At 46.1% G+C, this 26,910-nt stretch overlaps 1 protein-coding gene across 3 annotated transcripts in view; it reads right to left on the bottom strand.

Annotated features, from left to right (window-relative positions):
- Positions 1–26,910, bottom strand: part of LOC130114797 (guanine nucleotide-binding protein G(o) subunit alpha) — a 206,161-nt gene that overhangs the window by 39,987 nt on the left and 139,264 nt on the right. For all 3 annotated transcript variants that reach the window (XM_056282720.1, XM_056282721.1, XM_056282722.1), the window contains one exon: positions 16,055–16,215. In XM_056282720.1, coding sequence (XP_056138695.1) covers positions 16,055–16,215 — 161 coding nt within the window. The remainder of the gene's footprint in view (positions 1–16,054; positions 16,216–26,910) is intronic.

Genomic DNA, 26,910 nt, shown 5'->3' on the forward strand with positions numbered 1-26,910 from the left:
ACTAAATGGACAGTCAAGTCTGCAGAGAAAATCACTGGTGCCAACCTGCCCTCCATTCAGGACTTGTACATCTCCAGAGTCAGGAAATGGGCAGGCACCATCATTGCAGACCTATCACACCCTGGTCACAACCTGTTCCAACTCCTCCCCTCTGGTAAGCACCGCACACCAAAACAACCAGATATAAAACCAAGTTTCTTTCCGCAGGCTGTCATTCAAATGAACGTTTAACACTGTCAACAAATCCAACCATGATGTATATACTGTACAGTGTACGTATACTGGTACACTCTGTCATGTCCATCTACCTCAGGCATGTATGTATGTAAGTGACCTGCTAACATCTATTTCAGCATCTCTGATATATTCTCTTCACCATTGCACTTTATTGCCTCTTATTTTGCCTTTACATAGCCGATCCTTGTGTATAGTATATATATCTGAAGATTGTTGTGTTATTATTCTATGTTAAGTCCACTGTGACAGCCACGGTCAATAAAATCTGATTCTGATTCTAATGTAGAAGTGGATACAGCTTTCTATTTCGTATGTAATACAGACCTCTGCACATGTGCTCAATCACACACAAACACATGTTCTAAAAGCCTTGTGTTGTATTTTTATTACAACGAGACTATACTTTTAACTGCTATTAATTCCCTTGCTTCTTACCTTAACCATAATCCATAACACTAAACACTTACCCCCTGCTGTAACCTTAGCCAAATCCTTAAACCAAATTATAAACAAATCCATTTAAAAGTAAGGACTAACACTCGCTTTACATGCAAGGAATTACAATCTTCAGTCATGATATTTCTCTATTATTTATTATTGTAGAAGTAGTGGTAATATTATTTTCCTGTTAAGGCAGTTGAAGGAATCTTATACATACGCCTACATGCACATAGGCTGGGACAACCTCTAATAGAAATAATAATAAATTGAGGTTGTATAGCGCTTCTCATCTGCGGTGACAGATCTCAAATTACTTCACAAACAAAAGACTAAAGAAGAGAAAATGTCATAAAATAAAATGTAAAAAGATAAAAGGGGGAATAAAACTATGGTGGGCCGCTGTAAAAAAAAGTAAGAATAGACTAAAATGAAGTGAAAAGAGGGTTAAAACAAGGATGGGCCTCTATAAAAGGATTAAAAGAAGGCCTTCTAGGGCGTCCAGGTAGTGTGGCTGTCTATTCCGTTGCCTACCAACACGGGGATCACCAGTTCCATTCCCCGTGTTACCTCCAGCTTGGTCGGGCGTCCTAACAGACAAAATTGTCTGTGTCTGCGGGTGGGAAGCCGGATGTGGTTATGTGTCCTGGTCGCTGCACTAACGCCTCCTCTGGTCAGTCGGGGCGCCTGTTCAGGGGGGAGGGGGAACTGGGGGGAATAGCGTGATCCTCCCATGTGCTACGTCCCGCTGGTGAAACTCGTCACTGTCAGGCGAAAAGAAGCGGTTGGCGACTCCAAATGTATCGGAGGAGGCATGTGGTAGTCTGCAGCCCTCCCGGGCTCGGCAGAGGGGGTGGAGCAGTGACTGGGACGGCTGGAAGAGTGGGGTAATTGGCCAAGTACAACTGGGGAGAAAAAGGGGTAAAAAAAAAAGAAGGCCTGCTGATAAAGAAGGATTATAAGGCCCATTTTAAAAACCTTGACAGAAGGGGCAGTTCTGAGCTAGTCTGGGAGGGAGTTCAAGAGGCTTGGGGAAAAAGAGGGAAAGGCTCAGCCTCCCATTGTCCAGAGATGTGGAGGAGAGATGTGGAGCAGTGGGGAATGGTGAGAGCAGACCGAGTGTGAGGGTTTGTGGGGCTTTGTCCATTTAGGGTTTTTTTAGGTCAGGAGGACTTTGAAATGGATCTTCTTGTGTACTGGGAGCCAGTGGAGTTGGGCGAGTGTGGGGGTTATGTGGGCTGACCTTTTTGAACTGGTGAGGACTCTGGCGGCACTGTTCTGAATGAGTTATAGATGATTGATAGATTTGACTGTGAGACCAGAGAGAAGGGCATTGCCATAATCAATTTGGTTGAAGATTAGTGCATGGGCCAGTTCTTTGGCATCAGCTTTTGAAAGTGATGGCTTTAGTCTGGCTATATTTTAAGGTGAAAAAAGGAAACATTGTGGATGTGTTTGATATTGGCTTGGAATGAAAGTGTGGAGTCAAACTTAACACCAAGATTGGTGACAACAGAGGAGAGTAGAATGAGTTGGCCATCGAGGGAGGGACCAGTGCTGCCAGCCTTGGCGAGATGTTTGGTGCTGCCTATCAGGATTGATGGTGGAGATTGTGCTGGTGGGATTGAGTTGCGTTTTAATGTAGACCTGGGTGTTGTCCGTATAGCAGTAGAAGTTGATGTTTTCTTGTCTAATGACACATCCAAGTGGGAGTAAGTAAATTAAAAACAGGATGGGTCCAAGCAATGACCCCTGTGGGACACTGCATATCATTGCAGTGCCATCAGACCTTTAATATCCCAGTGCCATGTGATATCTCCGGTTGGTGAGGTAGGAGGTGAACCAATTCAAGGTTGTGTCAGTGACCATGGTGTAGGTCTCGAGGCGGTGGGGAAGGATGTTGTGGTTCACGGTGTTGAATACCACGTTCAGATTGAGTAGGGCCAGGATGCTGGGTGACCAGGAGTCTGCTGCCATCAACCGGCCATTGGTGACCTTTATCGGGCCATTTCTGTGCTGTGTGCAGGCTGGAAGCCGGATTGGAGGGCTTTATAATGTTGATTTTCTGAAATATGTAACTGGAGCTGTGAGGCAACAACTTTCTCTAGAACTTTAGCAGGGAAAGAGAGGGTCGAGATTGGTCTGTAGTTGATAAGGAGTTCTTGGTCCAGATTTGGTTTATCTAAGAGTGAGGTGACAGCCGCTGCTTTAAAATGGATTGGCACCTCTCCACTCTGAAGTGATTTGTTTATGAGTGTAGTGAGGAACTGAATCTGGGTTAGTGAGCAGGCTTTCAAGAGGGGAGTGGGTACGGGGTCAAGGGAACAGCCAGTGAGTGGGCTTGGATTTGGTTATGATGGACAAAAGTGCAGAAGGTCTAACCTCTTTGAAGCTGCACAGGGTGGAGCTGTTAAAGAAGGGAAGACAGGTGGGCTGCTATGGAGGCAACAATGTTGGCTCTGGTATCTACAACCTTGATCTTAAAGGAAACAGAAAAACGGTTGCACAGTTCTGGAGAGGTAGACGGGGGCCCTGATTTGGTTGGGTTGAGAAGGCCGTTGATGGTGGAGAATACGGTTATGGTATTGCCTTTGCCATTGTTAATTATTGTAGAATAGTAAGATGAGCGGGCAACTTTTAGAGCAGCAGCGTAGGCAGTTTGGTGTTCTCTGATTGCCAGTAGTTGGACAGTAAGAGCATCTTTCCTCCATCTATACTACTACTACTACTACTTTCGGCTGCTCCTGTTAGGGGTCGCCACAGCGGATCATCTGATTCCATTTCTTCCTGCCCTCTGCATCTTGCTCTGTTACACCAGCCACCTGCATATCCTCCCTCACCACATCTATAAACCTCCTCTTTGGCCTTCCTCTTTTCTCTTCCCTGGCAGTTCCATATTCAGCATCCTCCTCCCAATATACACAGCATCTTTCCTCCATAACCTCTCCAAATGGCAACCGCGGGTCTTCATATGGCCTAGATCATCAGTGAACCAGGGAGAAAAGTGCTGGAAGGTGGCTTTCCTTATTTATTCAGGGGCGAAGACGTTGAGGCAGGTGGTCAGGGTGGTAATGTAGAGGTTGATCATTTCATCAGGGGAAAGTGAGCTAAAAGGGTGGACATTATGGATTCAAGAAGAGGGTAGTCTGCAGACTGCGGTACAACATGACCCTCGCAGTGCGGGTGGGGGATGGTGGAGAATGGAGTTGCCAGTGATAGTGATACAGCCTTATGGTCAGAGATACCAAGCTCAAAGATGTTTAGGTCAGAGCCAGGTACATTTACAGTGACAATGAGGTCCAGTGGCTGGCCACGGTTGGGGGTCGGGCCATTCACATATTGTGCGAGATTTAATGAGTCCAGGTGGGTCAGGAAATCAGCAGCCATTGAACATTTGGGGGAATCCACATGTATATCAAAATCACACAATATCAAAATATTGGACAAAGGGGGACATACAAAGGTAAGAAAGCTAAAAAAAACTCTGGGATGAAGGTTGAATTGGATTTTGAAGGGCCGTAAATGAGTATAACCATTAGGAATTTCAGTGGGTAAAACCAAGGCACTCAAAGGACTGGGTTTCAAAACAGTCAGTGGTTGGAGGAGTATAGAGTCCTTGTACAGGACAGCAATGCCACCACCGTGGCCATGAGCACAAGCTTTATATCCTGGGGGAGATGTCTCGTTTAGGTGGAAGAAATCCCCCTCTTTATGCCAGGTTTCAGTTAAAAATATCTGGTCGGAGCCATCGTCAGTAATAAAATCATACATCAGAGTGGATTTATTGGTCAGAAACTGGGTGTTAAAAAGGACAATGCGAACGGGGTTTGTGGGGGCAGTGGCAGTCACACATTTTAGCAAAGGCTTGCAGTAGACAAGTCTACAACCCGAGGCAAATGATGTGCGTGTCTGTACGACGTTATGCAGTTGATGTTATAATTGAAACTTGTAACCTCGGCCAGAGCCCCTGTGCATATACTTTTTTCTTGGAAGAGTTCCAATAATTGAAACAAAGATTTCCCTCTACACAGCAGTTTATATGCCCGGAGGTGGAAGGCTTCAAGAAGGTAACCATGATTAAAATGTGCAAACCGACCGTGGTTGAAGGAGTCTTACTGGTTCGGACAAGGGACGTAGATCTGTCAGGCCCACTAGGACAGTAACTGCAGGTCATGGAGAGATTAAGAATCCAGCGGGAGTAGAGTGATGGAAGGTGGGGAGCTCAATCAAGCAGGGGAGGGGCGGGTAGGGAGTAGATCCAGGTAAATGCTGGCAGCCATCCACGAAAAGTTTGGCATTAAAATGAGAACAATCTGTTGCAATAAGAAGTGCAAAGAAAAACAATGACCAAATAAAGGACCTATCCTATGAATAAGCGTAGATGAAATGGTAAAAGATATAAAATAGAATAGCGCAAAAAACAATTTTCCCCAGAGAAAAGCAGTAGCGCACTCTCTCCAAAAGAAACTCCAAACTGATGAGGTTAGAAAGGACATAGTTGACATGATAAATACAGTGCGGCACGCACACACACACACACACACACACACACACACATCAAATGTGGCCTGATCATGTGATATCTATCCTACAAGCTCATTGGTTTGTTACCCTGTTCTGCGCCACAGGCCACAACATAATAGGAAGTATGCATCAATCTTTAATGCTGTGACATTTACCACCACACAGGCAACAACAACAACACACACACACACACCATCAGATTTCAGTGTTCTAGGTAATTGGGTGTGGATGTAAATGATGATTGGAATATGTTTTGCAGTCCTTGCTAACTGTCCACCAGTAAAAAATAACAATCAGGTACCGCAACTCTCCCTATTTTCCGCCTCACTTTTTATAATTTTCCTTCTACCTTTCTGCATATCACTTGTTTGTCCCAATTTTCTTCCCTTTCTTTATCATTTTATTATTGATCCAATTTGTTTCTGTTTCTCATTTTCTGTTTCTCTCCTTTCCAACTCGGACTCTGTTGACTGGATATTTTGTACCTCCTCTTTCTCTTCTTTTTACCTCTGTTCTCTGTTGTGTCCCTCTTTCCCCTGTTGTTCCTTCTGTTTGGTTTTACCTTTCTATCGACTTTACTTCTAGACAAAAATCATGCTGACAAATTCAGCACATATACACTGATGGAGGGACTACATGTCCAATCTGGCCTGGGAATGCACAAAAACTACAGTTAAATGCCCTTACAAGACAGGAAGCATTTCTTGCTTTGAAGTCTGTGCCATCAGGTCCCAGGGCCAGAGGGATTTGGGTGTGAGTTTTATAAGGACTTTATCTCATCTCATCTCCCCATCAGCTGCTTCTCTGGGGTCGGGTCGCGGTGGCAGCAAGTTAAGTAAGGAAGTCCATACGTCCCCCTCCCTAGCAACACCCTCCACCTCCTCCAGGGGGATCCCAAGACGTTCCCAGGCCAGACTGGACATGTAGTCCCTCCACCGAGTTCTGGGTCTACCCCGGGGTCTCCTCCAAGCTGTAAGTGCCTGGAAAACCTCCAAAGGAAGGTGCCCAGGAGGCATCCTAATCAGATGCCCAAACCACCGCAACAGTTTCCTTTCGACGCAAAGGAGCAGCGGCTCTACTCCGAGCTCCCTTTGGATGTCCGAGCTCTTCACCCTATCTCTGAGGCTGAGCCCAGACACCCCTACAGAGGAAACTCATTTCAGCTGCTTGTATCTGCTATCTCACCCTTTCGGTCACTACACAAAGCTTGTGACCATAGGTGAGGGTTGGAACGAAGATTGACTGGTAAATTGAGAGCTTTGCCTTCCAGCTCAGCTCCCTCTTCACCACAATGGTCCAGTACAACGTCTGCATTACTGCTGATGCTGCACCAATCCGCCTGACAATCTCCTACTCAATCCTACCCTCACACGTGAACAAGACCCAAAGATACTTGGAACTCCTTCACTTGAGGCAACAACTCATCCCCAACCCGGAGGGAGCAATCCACCATTTTCTGGAAGAGAACCATGGCCTCAGACTTGTAGGTGCTGACTCTCATCCTGGCCATTTCACACTCAGCTGCAAACCACCACAGTGTGTGCTGGAGGTCGCGTTCTGATGAAGCCAACAAAACCACATCATCTACGAAGAGCAGAAATGCAATTCTGAGGTTCCCAAAATAGACACACTCCTCACCTTGGCTGCGCCTTGAGACCCTGTCCATGAACATCACAAACAGAATTGGAGACAAGGAACAACCTGGGCGGAGTCCGACACCCACCGAAAACGTGTTTGACTTTGTGCCGAGAATGTGTACACAGTTCTGACTTTGTTTATACAAGGACCAGATGGCTTGTAGCAACTGCCCCGGTACCCCATACTCCTGCAGTACCCCCCACAGAGTGCAACAGGGTACATGGTCATAAGCCTTCTGCAAATCCACAAAACACATGTAGACTGGCTGGTAAAACTCCCATGCCTCCCTCAGCAATTCCACAAGGGCAAAGAGTTGGTTCGCTGTTCCAAGGCCAGGACGGAATCCGCATTGTTCCTCCTGGATCCGAGGTTCAACAATCGGTCAGAGCCTCCTTTCTAGCACCTTAGAGTAGACTTTCCCAGAGAGGCTGAGCAATGTGATGCCCCGATAATTGGAGCACACCCTCCAGTCCCCTTTTTTCAAATATGGGAACCACTACCCCAATCTGCCACTCCACAGGTACTGTCCCCGACCTCCCCGCAACACTGAAGAGGCGTGTCAGCCAAGACAAGCCAACAACGTCCAGAGCCTTCAGCATCTTAGGGCAAATCTCATCCACATCCAGCGCCTTGCCACCGAGGAGCTTCTTAATTACGTCAGAGACCTCTGCCAGGGATATGGGTGGTGCTTCCCCCGAGCCTTCAGACTCTACCTCCTCTACTGAGGACATGTTAGCTGGGTTCAGGAGCTCCTCAAAGTTTTCCTTCCATCGCCTAACAACATCCCTAGTCCGGGTCACAGGTTCCCCTCCCCCGCTAAACACTGCCTGAGTCAGGCCCTACTTCCCCTTCCTGAGTCGCCGGATGGTTTGCCAGAACTTCCCTGAGGCAAACCCAAAGTCCTCCTCCACAGCCTTGCTGAACTCCTCCCACACCCGAGTTTTTGCTTCCACGACCGCCAAGGCCACATCCCTTCTGGCTTCCCGGTACCTGTCTGCTGCTTCGGGAGACCCCTGGGCCAACCAAGCCCAAAGGCCTCCTTCTTCAACCTGATGGCTTCCCTCACCGCCGGTGTCCACCAGCGGGTTCTTAGGTTGCCACCTCGTCAGGCACCGATGACCTTATGACCACAGCTCCTACCTGCCGCATCTGCAATAGAGGTTTTGAACACGGCCCACTCAGACGCCATGTCCCCAGACTCCCTCAGGATACACAAGAACTTCTTCCGGAGGTGAGAGTTGAAGACCTCATGGACAGGGGCCTCCACCAGATGTTCCCAGTTCACCCTCACTACATGTTTGGGTTTGCCAGGTCTGTCTGGCAGCCTTCCCCGCCACCTGATCCAACTCACCACCAGGTGGTGATCAGTTGACAGCTCTGCTCCTCTCTTCACCCGAACGTCCAAAACATATGGCCACAGATCTGATGATAAGACCACAAAGTCTATCATTGCTCTTCGGCCTAAGGTGTTCTGTTACCAAGTACACTTATGAACTACCTTATGTTTGAACATGGTGTTTGTTATGGCCAATCCATGACTCGCACAGAAGTCCAATAACAAGGCACCACTCGGGTTCTGATCCGGGGGGGCCGTTCCTCCCAATCACATCCCTCGAGGTTTCTCCATCATTGCCAACGTGAGTGTTGAAGTCCCCCAGCAGAACTATACAGTTCCCAAGCAGAACCCTATCCAGGACACCAACCAGAGACTCCAAGAAGGTCGGATACTCCAAACTGCTATTTGGTGCATAAGCACAAACAACAGTCACAGCCTTCCCCCCAGCAACTCGTAGTCATTTACAGGTGACCCTCTCATTCCCCAGCGAGAATGCCAATCATAAAAATAAGGAGTTTAATAATATTATTTTGGACCCATTGCTTGCTATGTTTAACCATTCTTTTTAAAATGGGATCCTAACTCAATCACTCAGGGAGGGCAACATCTCCCTTATCCTTAAAAAAGGAAAGTGCCCTGACAGTTGCACCTCCTATAGGCCTACTGCCCTACATAACTCTGACCAAAAACTGCTTTCCAAATTACCAGCCATGCGTTTGGAAAAAGTGTTACCTTACATTATAAGGAGGACCAGGCCGGGTTCATTAAGGGTCGGAACTCCTGTGATAATATGAGAAGGCTCTTTAATATCATTCAGCTATCCCAGGGCTGCATGGACCCTGCCCTTGTGCTTTCTCTTGATGCCAAGAAGGCCGTTGACTGGGTCGAGTGGTCTTGTTTGTTTTATACACTGGAGAAATTTGGCCTGGGCGATAACTTTGTCAATTGGGTCAGGGTTCTTAACAATTCTCCAACAGCAACAGTTCTAACTAATGGGATGAGATCTAGCAACTTTCCCCTTCACTGTGGGAATAGACAGGGCGACACTCTCAGCCCGTTGCTCTTTGATGTTGCTATTGAGCAGATAAGCAACATGCAATAAGGCAGAATACTCTAATATCTGGTATTCTCGCTGGCGAGCGGGAGCATAAAATTACCCTTTACGCAGATGACTTGTTGCTATTTTTTATCAAAACCACAAAACTCTATTCCCTGCCTGATCCAAGCCATTCAAAATGTGGCACTTTTTCAGGGTACAAAATTAATTTAGCAAAGTGTGAGGTCATGCCACTGGGGTCTCTAACGTCTGTCCCAGTCCTGTCAGAGCCCTTACCTTTCCATTGGTCACCCTCTGGTTTTGTTTACTTGGGACTGTATATAACCAACACATGGTCAGATGTTTAAGGCCAATTTCCCTCCTCTTCTGGATGCCATAAAGGCAGATTTAGATCACTGGGCCACCTTACCTCTTTCCTGGCTTGGAAGGATTGTTCTCATTAAAATTACTCTACGCACTGCAAATGATCCCTATTTTGTTATCTAATAAGGTTATCAAAGTGCTCAACAGCTGGCTGAGTTCCTTTATCTGGAGCAAAAGGAAGCCCTGACTGAAGATAGCAAAACTCCAAATAGCTGGCTCTGTACCAAATGTGAAACTCTTTCAGTTGGCAGCACATCTCTGGGTTATAGCAGATTGGCTCAAATATCACCCAGCCTCAATTTGGCTCGACATTGAATCCTCTCAGTCCAAATCCCCTATGTGGAATTTGCTGCTTGTGAATAATTTTGAGTCTGTCAAAGACCTCTGTACTAACCCTATCACTTTAAGTGCAGTCAGAGCCTGGAGGTTCATCTGTACTATACAGGGCCATGCTCATTGAACATCCCATCTTCCTCCTATTCTGGATGGCCTGGATTTTCTGCCGGGTTGCCAAGACTGGGGCTTTAAAGCATGGTACAGCCAGGGGCTAACAAAGCTAGGAGATCTATTCGATAGCCAGACTTTACTATCCTTTCAGCAGCTGCAGCAGTGATATATGGCTTACAGAAAGGTGAATTTTTTAGATACTTGCAAATCAGACATTTCATCACTAAAGATACCCCATTTACAACCATTAGTGCCACCTCACATGTAGAAAGAGCCTTGTCTTCACAAGTGTCCAAGAAATGCATTAGTGTATTCCATAAAGCCCCAAATTCCAACTAATTTCTAACTTTCCAAGCTATTAAGCAAGCCTGGGAGAGACTTGGACATCTCAATTGATGACCCAGATTGGCAGGAAGTGTGAACCCATGCTATGGAAATATCTATCTGTAATTGCAGATGGAGAGAGGGACATCTGGAGTGCCCTACTTAGCTTGCTGCCACCGCAGCTCGATCCCGGAGAAGCGGCTGATGATGATATGAGATGAGATGAGATGAGATGAGAGATGTTGAGGAGCTTAAAAAGATGGATAAAATCACGTTTTGTGAACTTGGACTGCTGACGGGCAGTGTCATTGGAGCCAACATGGACGCTTACTTTCATAATTGTCGGAAATGAATCCAGGAGTCCTAGGAGTTTCTCCAGGACATCGGGGGTAGTAGCTCCAGGGAAGCAACGTGTAATTGTATTTATGAAACGGATGTTTAAGACTATGGCATCACCAACTATGAAGGTGGGGGGGGGGGTGACTGATTGACAGCACTGTCAGAGATAGTCTTGGGAGAGAATGAATGTTGTTGGCCAGAGAAAGCAGCATTGGGACTGGGAGTGACCAACCTGCTCGAACTTCGGGGAGGACGGTGCAGGGGGACCCATGCAGGAGGACCTGTTGTGGCAGGAGGAGGTGGGTGGGCCACTGTCGCAGCCAGGGCAGCCGTTGCAGCAGGAGTAGTCCCAGCTGAAGAAGGGACCAGTTCCGCGTGGGAAAGGGCAACATTGGCCACAGGAACAGCATCGGCCATGGGGGCATCATAGGCTGAACCATGGCATGCACCGGTAGCACAACATGAGAGGTTTATGGGCGGAGGTGAGTGAGCTTGGGGTCTTTCCGTCTTTCCACGTCTGACTACTATCTCCGAACAGGTAGCCTGTGAGCTGGGAGTGGAGCAGGAGGGGGGCAGGCAAGGAGATGATGGGTCCTAGATGATGGTATCTGAGATGGCTGAGTATAAAATTTAGATAGTTTTGAACTGTGTAGCTACAGTGTCAATAAAATCAGATAAAAGAGAGTCACTGAATAGCATCCTTGGGGTTAGAAATGTCATTTATTGCTTTTAGGCAATCCTTGCAAAGCATAGTAATATTAAACCAGTTGATCAATATTCATAGTTAAGAAAGTGGAGGTTAGCCGTTAGCTCTGTCAGCTGAGGGTTGAGTCCACACGGTTTTCACCAGGAGTGCAGGGAGTCAGTGCAACAATCGATGATTGGGTAAAAATCCATGAAATAGGCAAACCATGGAATCAATTAAAATGATACCAAGGTCTCAAGAAGTTGTTAAAAGTTAAAAAGTAAGTAGAATTTTGGGGCGTCCAGGTGGCGTGGTGGTCTATTCTGTTGCCTACCAACATGGGGATCGCCAGTTCGAATCCCGGTGTTACCTTGGGCTTGGTCAGGCGTCCCTACAGACACATTTGGCCGTGTCTGCAGGTGGGAAGCCGGATGTGGGTATGTGTCCTGGTCACTACACTAGCGCCTCCTCCGGTCGGTCAGGGCACCTGTTTGGGGGGTGGGGGAACTGGGGGGAATAGCATGATCCTCCCACGTGCTACGTCCCCCTGATGAAACCCATCACTGTCAGGTGAAAAGAAGCGGCTGGTGACTCCATATGTATCGGAGAAGGCATGTATGTGGTAGTCTGCAGCCCTCCCTGGACTGGCAGAGGGGGTGGGGCAGCGATCAGGACGGCTCGGAAGAGTGAGGTAATTGGCTGGATACAATTGGGGAGAGAAAGGGGGGGATCACCCCCCCCCCCAAAAAAAAGTAAGTAGAGCCACAAACAAACAAACTGCAGCTGGCAACCAGAAACGGAACTTCTTGGCTCTCTGCCCGAACTCTCTTCCATGAATTCAATCACTCACTAACTCCAAACTCTCTTACACTCTCTTTATCTTGCTTTCATTCCTGCTCCATAACTTTCTCTACCTGTTCCTACTACTGTTTTCTCTACCCTTCTTCTACATTTCACCCTCTGTCTTCCTCCCACTCTTGGTTTCTCCATGCCCTGACCCTCATTCCTGAATAAACCAGGACTAGTGGTCTTAATGACGATTGACGTTGCATTAAAATTTCTAATGTGTGATCCCAGTCACAGAGATATCTACTACTACTACTTCTGGTTGCTCCCATTAGGGGTCACCACAGCGGATTATCTGTTTCCATTACTTTTTGTCCTCTGCATCTTCCTCTGTCACAACAGTCACCTGCATGTCCTCCCTCACCACATCCATAAGCCTCCTCTTTGGCCTTCTTCTTTTCCTCTTCCTTGGCAGCTCCATATTCAGCATCCTTCACCCAATATACTCAGCATCTCTCCTCCACACATGTCCAAGCCATCTCAAGCTTGCCTCTTGCTTTGTCTCCAAACCGTCCAACCTGAGCCGTCCCTCTAATATACTTGTTCCTAATCCTGTCCTTCTTCGTCATTCCCAATGAAAATCTTAGCATCTTCAACTCTGCCACCTCCAGCTCCACCTCCTGTCTTTTCATCAGTGCCACTACCTCCAAACTATATAACATAGCTGGTCTCACTACCATCTTGTAACCTTCCCTTTAACTCTTGCTGGTACCCTTCTGTCGCAAATCACTCCTGACACTCTTCTCCACCCACTCCACCCTGCCTGCATTCTCTTCTTCACCTCTCTACTGCACTCCCCGTTACTTTGGACAGTTCACCCCAAATATTTAAACTCATATGTCTTCATCACCTCTACTCCTTGTGATCCCAGTCACATGAATATAAAGCTGGTTATTAGTGTTCCTGTGCGTGTGTGTGAATCAACTAGAAGACTAATAACTGCCGTATCGATTCGAAACAAGAGACTCAACTGGCAGTGAGGATCCACACACTCAATGACGCACAAAGACCTGCTAGTGGTCTGATGCAATACACACACACATACACATAGCCCAACTCCTTCACCTCGCACACCCATTTTCCTTCTCTCATGAGAACGCTGTACAGTAACAATGATCGATTTGTCTGACTGAAATATAACCAGACTAAAATGTCAAAGAAAATACATAGATATAAAACCTGTTGTGTTTAAGTTATGTAATGTTTAACTTATAAAGTATTTCAGTATGGAATTTTACAATTTTCTTTAAAACACATTGTCTAAGGGAGCAGTTTTCTATCAAAAATGTTCATCGCATGTGTGTAGATTTTTTTTTTTTTGGGACGAGTAACTTCGTATAGTTGATGGATAGTCTAAGTAAAAAAAAACACTGCAGACATGGCTTCTTGTGATCTTTGCGTGAAACGGGCATGGGACAATCGTGAATTGACCCCAGCTGACAGGTGTTTTTCAACTGGTATGTCTTCATCAACCAGCATAAATCCAAGTAGGCCAGACATCCATCCATCCTTTATCCAAACCACTTATCCTGCTCTCAGGGTTGCGGGGATGCTGGAGCCTATCCCAGCAATCATTGGGCAGCAGGTGGGGAGACACCCTGGACAGGCTGCCACACCATCACAGGGCCGACACACACACACACATTCACACCTGTGGACAATTTAGTATGGCCAATTCACCTGACTTTACATGTCTTTGGACTGTAGGAGGAAACCGCAGCCCCTGGAGGAAACCCACACAAGACACGGGGAGCACATGCAAACTCCACACAGAGGACGACCCAGGACGACCCCCAAGGTTGGACTACCCCACGGCTCGAACCCAGGACCTCTTGCTGTGAGGCGACTGCGCTAACCACTGCGGCACCGTAGGCCAGACATGTCACAGCAAAATAACTGCTTGGGAAGGAAAAAGTGATGAAATTTGGCATTCCTTAGTTTATGAAGAGGCCAACAGACCCAAGTTTAAACAGGTGAAGATGTCTGTATCTTCACAGTGCTAGGGGGAAAAAAGCACTGCCAATCTGTGGATGCATGTATGAAGTCACCGTCCCCCATCAGTGTAACAGCAAGTGCGGTCTGTTTGTCAAGTCATGAGTGTCTTGATGCGTGCTCAGTAATCCAGGTAAGGAAATCCCAGCAGGTTTAATCAGTTCATCTCCCACTTAACACTGCGTCCAGATGAACTAATTCAACTGTCTGGAACATGTCATGAGTGTTACAGTGGTGATATGACAGGTATATAATTTTCATCCAGCCTGGATGTGTTTTGATCAGCCAGCAAGCTACCAAGATTAATTCTAAGTGTCAAGCTGCTTATTCCAATATGAGACATCGCTGGTATGTGAAATGGTGGAATGTTGGATAAAAGAACACCGGGAATCAGGAACATGTATTTATCTTTCATTCCATGCACCTGCGCACATGAAATGAAACAAAATATAATTTCCCCAAGTCCACAGCAGTGCAACACAAAGACAAAAACACATCCAAGCTGCAAGAACACATGGTAATACTTTCTATGAAGCTTGAGTCTATAACGCCCCATAAGCATCTATAACGCCCCATAAGTGTCGCTAAAAGTCATTGTAAGATTCATTATAACCATGTAGACGCCCTCACAATACCTCATAACCACCTTTATGATACATTGTTAATTTAATTTATGCATTATAAATGTCACCATTAGCCTGTTTATCTGTCAAATGTCATAATGCAACATAGCCAACTTGTTTTGCTGAAGTTTTGTAGAGATGCATAATGAGACTTCAGTGCTATTTCAGTCTTCAGCCATAGCCGTTAGTTATTGCAATACACATTAAAGTATGGGCGTTATAGATGCAATAGATGCGTATAGGGCGTTATAGATGCTTATAGGGCATTATAGATACAAGCTTCATAGAAAGTGTTACCAAAAAACTTTTTTTTTTCCACTGTCTAAGAGAGAGACCGCCAGGATGACTGTCGGAACTGTCGGTCTGCACCAGCTAGCAGTTAGCTTAGCCTGCCCCACTTCCGCATCCTGTCAGATTGCCATCGGTTTTTCCTCCTTAGGCACAGCTCCCGGCAGGGCTGTGGTCCCTGGGCGCACCGGACACAGCAGACCAGGCCCCCCCAGCCAATCCAACGCCAGCTATCCCAGCCAAACACCTTCGACACACCTCCCCACACTCCACACAATGACACCAAAAACACAGTCAACGCTAGGCGAGGCCGTGGCCAGACCGCCCTCGGTGTTATCGGAACTCCCGGTCTGCATGGGCTAGCAGTTAGCTTAGCCTGCCCTGCTTCTGCATCCGGTCAGACCACCCTTGGTGTTTCCTCCTCGGGCGCAGCTCCAGGTAGGGCCGTGGTCCCTGGGCCCATAGGATGCAGCAGACCAAGCTCTCCCAGCCAATCCAGCGCCAGCTCTCCCAGCCATCAAACGAAAACACAGACTTAGACGCAGACGTGGACAAAGGCACTGCATGGACTGTACTGGATGAGGCTGTCGCAAATGTGAGTTCGCGCTACCATCTTCCCACACCAGTACACTGGGTGAGGCTCCTGCAAACGTGAATTCACACAGCCATCTTCCCACTAATATGTATATGTACTATATATATATATATGTACTATATATGTACTATATATGTACTATATATATATATATATATATATATATATATATATATATATATATATATATATATATACTAATATGTATGAAGAGCTTGCATTCATCCTCAGATGCAGTGGTATGTGGAAGTTACACTTACACACACACACACACACACACACACACACACACACTGCCTGCCAGAATAACACACAGACGTACTACTGCGCTGAGTCGTTGAGCTGATACTCTCGGGCACGGCTGAAACACTCCTGAATGCCGGAGTCAGACCACAGACGCATCATGGCAGAAAGCAGCTCAGGTGAGTAGGGCTCGGTGTCTTCCATACGACTGACCACGTCACACACCATCTTAGCATCCGCCTGGAAGGGATAAAAGGATAAAAGAAGTTAAGCGGCAGCAGGGCTCTGTATTCTTGGAACAACTCAAAATGTTAAAAATCTCATGGAGGAGAGCCGAAATCTTTCCAAAGTAGGAGCAGAGAAACAGAAAGGGGAGGGGGGGTAAAGAAGAGAGAGAGACAAGTGAACGAGAAGAGGAACAGAGAGACAAGGGAAGAGGGAAACAAAAAGTCAAAAGCAGGTAAAAGATAAGGGAGCGTTGCCTGGAGGACGAGATGATGCGTACATAGCAGGCCCTATAGCAGGGGTGCCCAACTCCAGGCCTCGAGGACCACAGTGTCTGCAGGCATTTGTTGCAACCATGCACTACACCACCTGATTTAACTAATTCCTTTCACTCCTTGGTCCAAGAGGTGAGCTAATTAGTTAAATCAGGTGGTGTAGTGCATGGTTGGAACAAATACCTGCAGACGCTGCAGCCCTCGAGGCCTGGAGTTGGGCACCCCTGCCCTACAGTCAGACCTGAGACTCCAGGGCAGCCAGGTGAAAAGAGGTTTACATCTTTTTGCCCACAAATGAACAAACTGCATCCTCAAAGTAACTGTCAGTGGCCTCAACTGAGTGATCCGTTTCCAGGATTTTGCAGCCCATTTCTGTGAGAAGCAGTTCATACATTCGCAGCATGGAAAGGGACGGGTTAGCTCGCTAAATAAATACATTTCAGTAGATTATAACTATGACAAAAGCAAAACATCACTGTCTCCTGCGTCTCGCTCACAGAACTGGACTGCAATGAAGTGGGACGAAACACTTGTTCCACCCCTAAAACAATATACCACCAGTCCTCAATTCATGTAGTCATGTTTGCCAACAATTGCCCTTGCACTTCATCAGGATTTTTTTTTCAATGATTATAATCTAAATCTAGACGGGCATTATCATGTACAGAGAACGCCAGGTAAAATGAAAGTAATAGGGAGCATGATCTATTTACTTTTTCAGATTATCAAGTGAGCAGAATAGATGATGATGCTAAGATGCTAACTGAAGATGCTAAGCTTTTTACTGGGAGTGATGAAGAAGGACGGGATTAGGAACGAATATATTAGAGGGACAGCTCAGGTTGGACGGTTTGGAGACAAAGCAAGAAAGGCGAGATTGAGATGGTTTGGACATGTGTGGAGGAGAGATGCTGGGTATATTGGGAGAAGGATGCTGAATATGGAGCTACCAGGGAAGAGGAAAAGAGGAAGGCCAAAGAGGAGGTTTATGGATGTGGTGAGGGAGGGCATGTTGGTGGCTGGTGTGACAGAGGAAGATGCAGAGGACAGGAAGAGATGGAAGTGGATGATCCGCTGTGGCGACCCCTAACGGGGTCAGCCAAAAGTAGTAGTAGTAGTAGTAGTAGTGGTAGTAGTAGTAGCAGTAGTAGTAGTAGCAGTAGTAGTAGCAGTAGTAGTAGTAGTAGTAGTAGTAGTAGTAGTAGCAGTAGTAGTAGTGAGCAATATGGATGAGATGTTACACCACATGGCATGAATCCCTGCTCCCTTCACTACTTTCTTCTCCCACTCTACTCAGCTGTTGTCCAACCACAACAGACAGAGGAAACATGTCCACCAAGCTAGCAGAGGTCTGCAAGCCCATCAGTTTCCAACAGGTCCCGACACACTGAGCCGATTTGGGCTGTGCTCGGACCGCTATTTTCTTTCTTTTTTTTTAATAGATCAGGGTTGGGTCGGACTTGGGCTCATTTAACTTCCCATATACTTGCAGAGCACGAGTAGGCCACTGTATGAAATAGTGTTATACTGATAATATTATAAATATGGTAAGTATTATACATACGCATGTACACATGCCTTACAGTTGACCATGTGTGTGTGTGTGTGTGTGTGTGTGTGTGTGTGTGTGTGTGTTTGTATGTATGTATCAGAGAGAACGCACATCAGTGACATACCTAAAATCACGAAGACATCGCTAAAAAAAGCGATGAGGAGGAAGAAGAATCTGGAAAGGGGGACTCGCAAAGTTTAACTGAGGCAGCTAGCGTTAACATTAACACAGTTTGATCCCGCTCCTGCCGTGGACCACCGGCTGAGCATACCAGATAGCCAACACACAAAAGCCGCTGCACAATCGATATCCTTTGCGTCTAGTAGGCATGGGCCAATGTGGGATTTTGGTGGCATGTGCTACTGCACAGATGTGTGTCCGTAAGTACATGCACACACACACACACATGCACACACAGTAAAATATGTACGTAACCAATTGTTTATTAATATACTCTGTGTTACGTGAACATTTTTCACTGTGCTCCTAAATTTCTTTGTGTGTTTCTTATTTTTCCGTGTAGGAGCACATGTACTCCTTGGGAAAAAGTTAGCATAGAGCTACTCTTTGTACACACATGACTGTGTGGCCAGGAACAGCTCCACAACAACATCATTAAGTTTGCTGATGACACAGTAGTGGCGGGCCTGATCTGCAGCCATGATGAGGAGGCCCACCTACGTGGAGGACAGTGTTGCCAGGCCAACAGCCCCTCCCTGAACATCAGTAAAACCAAGGAGCTTGTTGTGGACAAAGTGAAAGACAGAGCGAATGACCTACAGCCCTCTCTCGATCAACAGGGTTCCAGTAGAGGAGGTGAACAGCTTGAGGTGCCTCGGTGTTCACATCACTGAGGACCTATCACCTCAGGCAGCTGAAGAAGTTCAGTGTCTCCCCACAGATCCTGAAAAGCTACTATTCTGGTGCCATTTAGAGCCTCCTGGCAGGGTGCCTCACCCCCCGGTATGGGAACTCCACCTCTCAAGACCAAAAAGCCCCATAGAGAGTGGTACCGTCAGCTGAGTGTACCACCGGGTCCACACTCATCCCCCTACAGGATTTATACACCAGGCGGGGCAAGACCAGGGCTAAAAGGATTATTATGGATACCCATCAACTCCATAATGGACTTTTTCAGCCACTGCAGTCAGGCAGACGCCTTCGCAGCCACAAGGCCAATACTGAGAGACTCAGAACGAGTTTCCTCCCCCAGGCCATAAGGACACTAAACACAACATAACAATAATAATTACATTCGTAAAACTATTGCCACTTTTACCACTTTGCCTCAGACACTTTCTACAGACACTTCACACTTTACTCATCTAGTCTATTGGCAAACTTGTATTGTATAGCAACCACACATTGTATATATGTAATTGTTGGGCTATAAACCCTGTATGGGTCACACTAATCACCCCAAACAACCCAAAAGTACCAAGAATGTACCCAAAACATCCACAACACAGTACAGATACCCAAAACTCCAAGTCACTTTACAATAAACGAGGTGAAACAAGACGACAGATAAATATAACACTGACATACAGGGGTGGATGAGAAGCGGGGTTACGAGAGGGAGAAGCGGCAGCCACACACGACGCCAGCAGTATTCTCCAACTTGTACAGATACAAAAGGGAAAGAAAAACAAACATCAAAATCACATAAATCACAGATGAAGTCTGAAGAGGTGAGTCCCGACCAATGACCTGAATGTGGGCAGCCCGCAGCAGTGTCCGATGCGCTTGGGGAGGGAGTTGGGGGGGGGGGCAGGTTGAGCACTCAGTCCCCAGCCTGCCCCGGACCAGGGGTGGATGAGCGGACGTGGGGGCACGAGAAGGCAATGGAGAAAAGGTGTGTCTTGAGACGGGATTGGAAGAGTGGGAGGGATTCTGAGTCTCTAATGATTTGGGGAATTGAGTTCCAGAGCCTGGGAGCTGCCCTGGAGAAGGCTCAGTCACCAAAGCTGCGGAGGTTGGACCTGGCGGTAGACAGAAGGGAGGCTGAGGTGGATCTGAGGGACTGAGAGGGTTGGTAGGGGGAGAGGAGATCGGTGAGGTATGGGGGAGCCAGTTTGTGAAGGGCTTTATAAGTGTTGTACAGAGTACAAATAATGTACAGAGTAACAAATCAACAATTACCTATTAGTATCCAAGAGTCGTTCCAACTGAGAGAAAGTAAACACAATTTGAGAGACCACTAGTAAGGACAGATGTAACGAATCACTGTGTTACAACCAAGAGTTGATTTGTGGAATAACTGCAGTGATGAGCTGAAAACATGTACTACTTTATCTGAACCCAAGACTCTACAGAAATAAAATACTGAACAGTTATGAGATGGACCAGTGACCAGTTTTTTTTTTGTAATTATTATTTTGTTTTGTCCAAATGGGTTGATTTGTTTGAGTCGACTGAGGTAGCTATCAAGGAAACTGATGGCTGTAAATTGAACTTCCATTTTCTGTTATCGATTATTATCTATTATCAATCCATCATGCAATCATAAATTGTACGAGGGGGTAGGACTAGAAAAGGTCTCAAATTCTTCTTACCCCTCTGAACATGATCAGTATTATTTGAGTTACTTATTTGACACTTACGTGTTTCCAATGATTTTTTTTTTCTGTTTATTTGTTTTTATTGCCTATGTTTTCTTTAACGTGTTTAATATAAAACTGATTGATTGATTTATGTTTTATAGATAATGGCTGCAGACAGCTGGGCTCAGTCAGTGTGTGTGTGTGTGTGTGTGTAAGGCTCATCTGGTGTGTATCATGACAGCAGCAGTGACAGTGTAGCCGATGGCTGTTGCAGATTATGAACGTCTTCAGAATTTTGAATTGCTGCAATACAAAACAGCTATAAATCAAGATGTTTTGCCTGTTGTAGTCCAGCAGTTAAAATGATTGTACTATGTGTGTAGCAAATCCAGAAAGGTTTAAATAAACATGCGTTTTGTCTTTAACAGTGAGGTGATTAGACTGTTAACAAGCTATTCACAGACTGACTGCAGAAACACATGTATGCACATGTTGTGCTTAATACTTGTGGTTGATCGTGGTAAGTGCTTTGTTATTGCAGCAGAACACCACTACTCGACAGTAACAGCAACATTTTTTTGCAATCGTTATTTATTTATTGAATAGCAGTACTGGGATGTTTAAGGTACTTTTTGGGTGGTTTATGGCACTGTAGTTTTGATAACCCTACAGTAAGGATGGACATTTTGACAACTGTCATGACATTCTGAATGAACATTTTGACCACTGTAAATGATAAATAGCCTTCACATTCATAAATCAGTATTTTTTTCTGAGTTGCATAACAAAATGTAATGATCATGGACACTTACAAGTCTAAAAACATCATATGCAAAAGGGAACGTGAATAATTGTGGTAAGAGCAGTCATGTTAAGTATCCTCTACCTAAACAGATAGCGAAAAAATTGAATAACACATTTCTCATATGCAGCGGTCTACTCCATTGCCTACCAACACAAGGCTCACCGGTTCGCATCCCCGTGTTACCTCCGGCTTGGTTGGGCGTCCCTACAGACATAATTGGCCATGTCCGTCGGTGGGAAGCCGGATGTGGGTATCTGTCCTGGTCACTGCACCAGCACCTCCTCTGGTCGGTTGGGGCGCCTGTTCGGGGGGGAGGGGGACCTGGGGGAAATGGCGTGATCCTCCCACATGCTACATCCCCCGGGTGAAACTCCTCACTGTCAGGTGAAAAGAAGCGGCTGGCGACTCCACATGTATCGAAGGAGGCATGTGGTAGTCTGCAGCCCTCATTGGATTGGCAGAAGGGGTGGAGCAGCGACCGGGACGGCTCAGAAGAGTGGGGTAATTGGCCAGATACAATTGGGGAGAAAAAAGGGGGAAAATATCCCAAAAAAACAAAACAAAACAAAACCTAATGCCTATGGATTTCATATACTGGTGTGTAAATTAATATCACTGCTGGGTGGCAAACCTTCTGTGCTTGCTTCCTATGATGTCATGGTCTCTACCTTCTCTCCTCTTGCCGAGTGTCTGATAGCCGACAAGGTTAAGGCCTGATATTCAATTTCGTTTTCTGCTCTATTCATACACTGTATTGTATGACTGTTCATCCTTTACCACACACACACACACACACACACACACACATACACACATTCACTTGCACATGACAGAAATAACATGTCTGTCTGCTGTCATTCACACCCTAAATGTGAACATAGCTAATGATATGCTACGGTAGGATAAACTTTGTATCATCTGCTTGCTGTTCAAGGATGTGTTTCCTGTCTATTTTTGACTAAAATTGATAGCGGACTTCCTCCCACATTGAGAACATAAGTCCCGTCCTTGAGGCAGATACACCCAGTTGGGTCAATGGCCAGATCTATTCAAACTCTATTCAGGTTCAGGAAGATAGGAGATATAAAGATTTGCTGGACATCAATAATAACAATGTTGACACCATTGTAATACAAAATGAATGTCCAGTACTGTAGTTTGATGTGAACATTTTGATTGACTGATGTCACTTTAGTTATGACAGTTGAAGAGGACTGATATTTCTATGAGGACTTTATGACCATCCCACCCTACATCTGAGATAAGTACACTACCGTTCAAAAGTTTGGGATCACCCAAACAATTTTGTGTTTTCCATGAAAAGTCACACTTATTCACCACCATATGTTGTGAAATGAATAGAAAATAGAGTCAAGACATTGACAAGGTTAGAAATAATGATTTGTATTTGAAATAAGATTTTTTTTACATCAAACTTTGCTTTCGTCAAAGAATCCTCCATTTGCAGCAATTACAGCATTGCAGACCTTTGGCATTCTAGCTGTTAATTTGTTGAGGTAATCTGGAGAAATTGCACCCCACGCTTCCAGAAGCAGCTCCCACAAGTTGGATTGGTTGGATGGGCACTTCTTGCGTACCATACGGTCAAGCTGCTCCCACAACAGCTCAATGGGGTTCAGATCTGGTGACTGCGCTGGCCACTCCATTACCGATAGAATACCAGCTGCCTGCTTCTGCTCTAAATAGTTCTTGCACAATTTGGAGGTGTGTTTAGGGTCATTGTCCTGTTGTAGGATGAAATTGGCTCCAATCAAGCGCTGTCCACTGGGTATGGCATGGCGTTGCAAAATGGAGTGATAGCCTTCCTTATTCAGAATCCCTTTTACCCTGTACAAATCTCCCACCTTACCAGCACCAAAGCAACCCCAGACCATCACATTACCTCCACCATGCTTAACAGATGGCGTCAGGCATTCTTCCAGCATCTTTTCATTTGTTCTGCGTCTCACAAACGTTCTTCTTTGTGATCCAAACACCTCAAACTTGGATTCATCCGTCCACAACACTTTTTTCCAGTCTTCCTCTGTCCAATGTCTGTGTTCTTTTGCCCATCTTAATCTTTTTCTTTTATTGGTCAGTCTCAGATATGGCTTTTTCTTTGCCACTCTGCCCTGAAGCCCAGAATCCCGCAGCCGCCTCTTCACTGTAGATGTTGACACTGGTGTTTTGCGGGTACTATTTAATGAAGATGCCAGTTGGGGACCTGTGAGGCGTCTGTTTCTCAAACTAGAGACTCTAATGTACTTATCTTCTTGCTCAGTTGTGCAACGCGGCCTCCCACTTCTTTTTCTACTCTGGTTAGAGCCTGTTTGTGCTGTCCTCTGAAGGGAGTAGTACACACCGGTGTAGGAAATCTTCAATTTCTTAGCAATTTCTCGCATGGAATAGCCTTCATTTCTAAGAACAAGAATAGACTGTCGAGTTTCAGATGAAAGTTCTCTTTTTCTGGCCATTTTGAGCGTTTAATTGACCCCACAAATGTGATGCTCCAGAAACTCAATCTGCTCAAAGGAAGGTCAGTTTTGTAGCTTCTGTAACGAGCTAAACTGTTTTCAGATGTGTGAACATGATTGCACAAGGGTTTTCTAATCATCAATTAGCCTTCTGAGCCAATGAGCAAACACATTGTACCATTAGAACACTGGAGTGATAGTTGCTTGAAATGGGCCTCTATACACCTATGTAGATATTGCACCAAAAACCAGACATTTGCAGCTAGAATAGTCATTTACCACATTAGCAATGTATAGAGTGTATTTCTTTAAAGTTAAGACTAGTTTAAAGTTATCTTCATTGAACAGTACAGTGCTTTTCCTTCAAAAATATGGACATTTCAATGTGATCCCAAACTTTTGAACGGTAGTGTAAGTTCACACCAATCCCCCCAACCTGGACCCTGCTCTGCAATTACAAATACACACAAATATCATCTCTGACATTTACGTAGGCTAAGATGACCAGACTCAAACAGTCTCAGTGCAGGACTAACAGTAGGATTTTATGGTAGGTCTCATCTCATCTAATCATCAGCTGCTTCACCAGGGTCGGGTCGCGGTGGCAGCAAGCTAAGTAGGGCACTCCAGACATCCCTCTCCCCAGCAATGCCCTCCAGCTCCTCCTGGGTGATCCCAAGGTGTTCCCATGCCAGATTGGACATGTAGTCCCTCCAGCAAGTTCTGGGTCTACCCCAGGTTCTCCTCTCAGTTGGACATGCCAGGAAAACCTCCAAAGGAAGGCGCCCAGGAGGCATCCTAATCAGATACCCGAACCACCTCAACTGGCTCCTTTCGACGTGAAGGAGCAGCGGCTCTACTCCGAGCTCCCTCTGGATGTCCGAGCTCCTCACCCTATCTCTAAAGCTGAGTCCAGACACCCTACAGAGGAAACTCATTTCAGCCGCTTGTATCTGCAATCTCACCCTTTCGCTCACTATCGAAAGCTCATGACCACAGGTGAGGGTTGTAACAAAGATTGACTGGTAAATTGAGAGTTTTACCTTCTGGCTCAGCTCCCTCTTCACCACTACGATCCGGTACAGCGTCCGCATTACTGCTGATGTTGCACCAATCCACCTGTCAATCTCCCGCTCCATCTTACCCTCACTCGTGAACAAAACCCTGAGATTCTTGAACTCCTTCACTTGAGGCAACAACTTATCCCCAACCCAGAGGGAGCAATCCACCTGTACCGGCAGAACCAAAACCTAACATATTCTTTTTTTTCCTTAAATGTATTTCTAGTTTTTCCCCTTATCCCACCCGATTAAGCCAATGGCATATGGCCGGAACTACTGTCAAATAACTCCCCTGGCTCACGTTTCTATAGGAAGGAGATATTCGTAACACCAGCTTCCTTCAAACTCGTGTCGGCTGCTCTCGCTATTTGACATGCTGAAGCCTCGCATGGATTGCATCACCTTCAGGCCGCGAAGGAGGTGTAGGGAGAATGCTTTCAGTTGCTTGGCTGCAGGCGCCCGGTGGGCCAGAGGGGTCGCTGGAGAACGATGAGTCCCCGAACACTACACCGATCTACACTCACTATCCCTCGGGTAAGGGTGGCCTAATGAATGCCTTACCCTGTGGACGCTCTGGCCATGACTGGTTACGGCGAGTCTGGGATACGAACCTCCCAGCCACATGACGAGCGGGTTGCAAGAACGGCGGTTTATTCCACTCGGCCACCAGAGCGGCAAAACCTAACATATTCTAAAGAAACAAACAAAATATCTAAATTAAGAATAATAATCCCCCCCATGACATGGTGGGTAGTTGGTAGAGCCCAATTGACCACCCTGTATTTAACAGCTCTGCTCTGTGAAGCGCATCTTTTGCTCAGGCCTGACAAGATATCCTCCACTATTGGCAACCAGCAGCGGCACCCCCAGCACTGGTAACTCAACAACCAAAAATTAAAACAAAATAAACTAAAATGTGTGGCTGCGAGTGCAGCTATAACACCACCATTTTCCAGTAGAGAACCATGGCCTTAGACTTGTAGGTGCTGACTTTCCTCCCGGCCACTTCACACTCAGCTGCAAATCGCCCCAGTGCGCACTGAAGGTCATGTTCTGATGAAGCCAATAAAACCACATCATCTGTGAAGAGTAGGTTCCCAAAATGGACACACTTCTCACCTTGGTTCCGCCTTGAGATCCTGTCCATGAATATCACAAACAGAATCGGAGACAAGGGACAACCTTGGCGGAGTCCGACACCCACCAAAGACGTGTTGACTTCTTGCCGAGAATGCGGACACAGCTCTCACTTTGGTTATACAAGAATGGGTGGCTTGTAGCAACTGCCCCGGTAGCCCATACTCCTGCAGTACCCCCTCCCCCCCCACAGAGTACCCCGTGGTACACAGTCATAAGCCTTCTCTAAGTCCACAAAACACATGCAGACTGGCTGGTCAAGCTCCCATGCCTCCCTCAGCACTTCTGCAAGAGTTGGTCTGTTGTTCCACGGCCAGGACGGAATCTACATTGTTCCTCCTGGATCCACGGTTTGACAGTCGGGCGGAGCCTCCTCTCCAGCACCGTAGAGTAGACTTTTCCAGGGAGGCTGAGGAGTGTGATGCCCTGATAATTGGAGCACACCCTCTGGTGTGCTCCAATTATGGTAGTTCACCAACACAAAATGGTAAAGAACTTTGATGTGATGCATATAGGGCTTAATTAGACACATACAGTGCATCCGGAAAGTATTCACACCCCTTCACTTTCCCCACATTTTGTTATGTTACAGCCTTATTCCAAAATGGATTAAATTCCTTTTTTTCTCATCAATCTACACAAAATACCCCATAATGACAAAGTGAAAAAGGTTTTGTAGAAATTTTTGCAAATTTATTAAAAATAAAAAACTGAAATATTGCATGTACATAGGTATTCACACCCTTTGCTATGACACTCAAAATTGAGCTCAGGTTCATCCTGTTTCCACTGATCATCCTTGAGATGTTTCTACACCTTGATCGGAGTCCACCTCCAGTAAATTCAATTGATTGGACACGATT

This window comes from Lampris incognitus, chromosome 6, assembly GCF_029633865.1.
Source record: "Lampris incognitus isolate fLamInc1 chromosome 6, fLamInc1.hap2, whole genome shotgun sequence".
NCBI classification, from domain to species: Eukaryota; Metazoa; Chordata; class Actinopteri; order Lampriformes; family Lampridae; genus Lampris; species Lampris incognitus.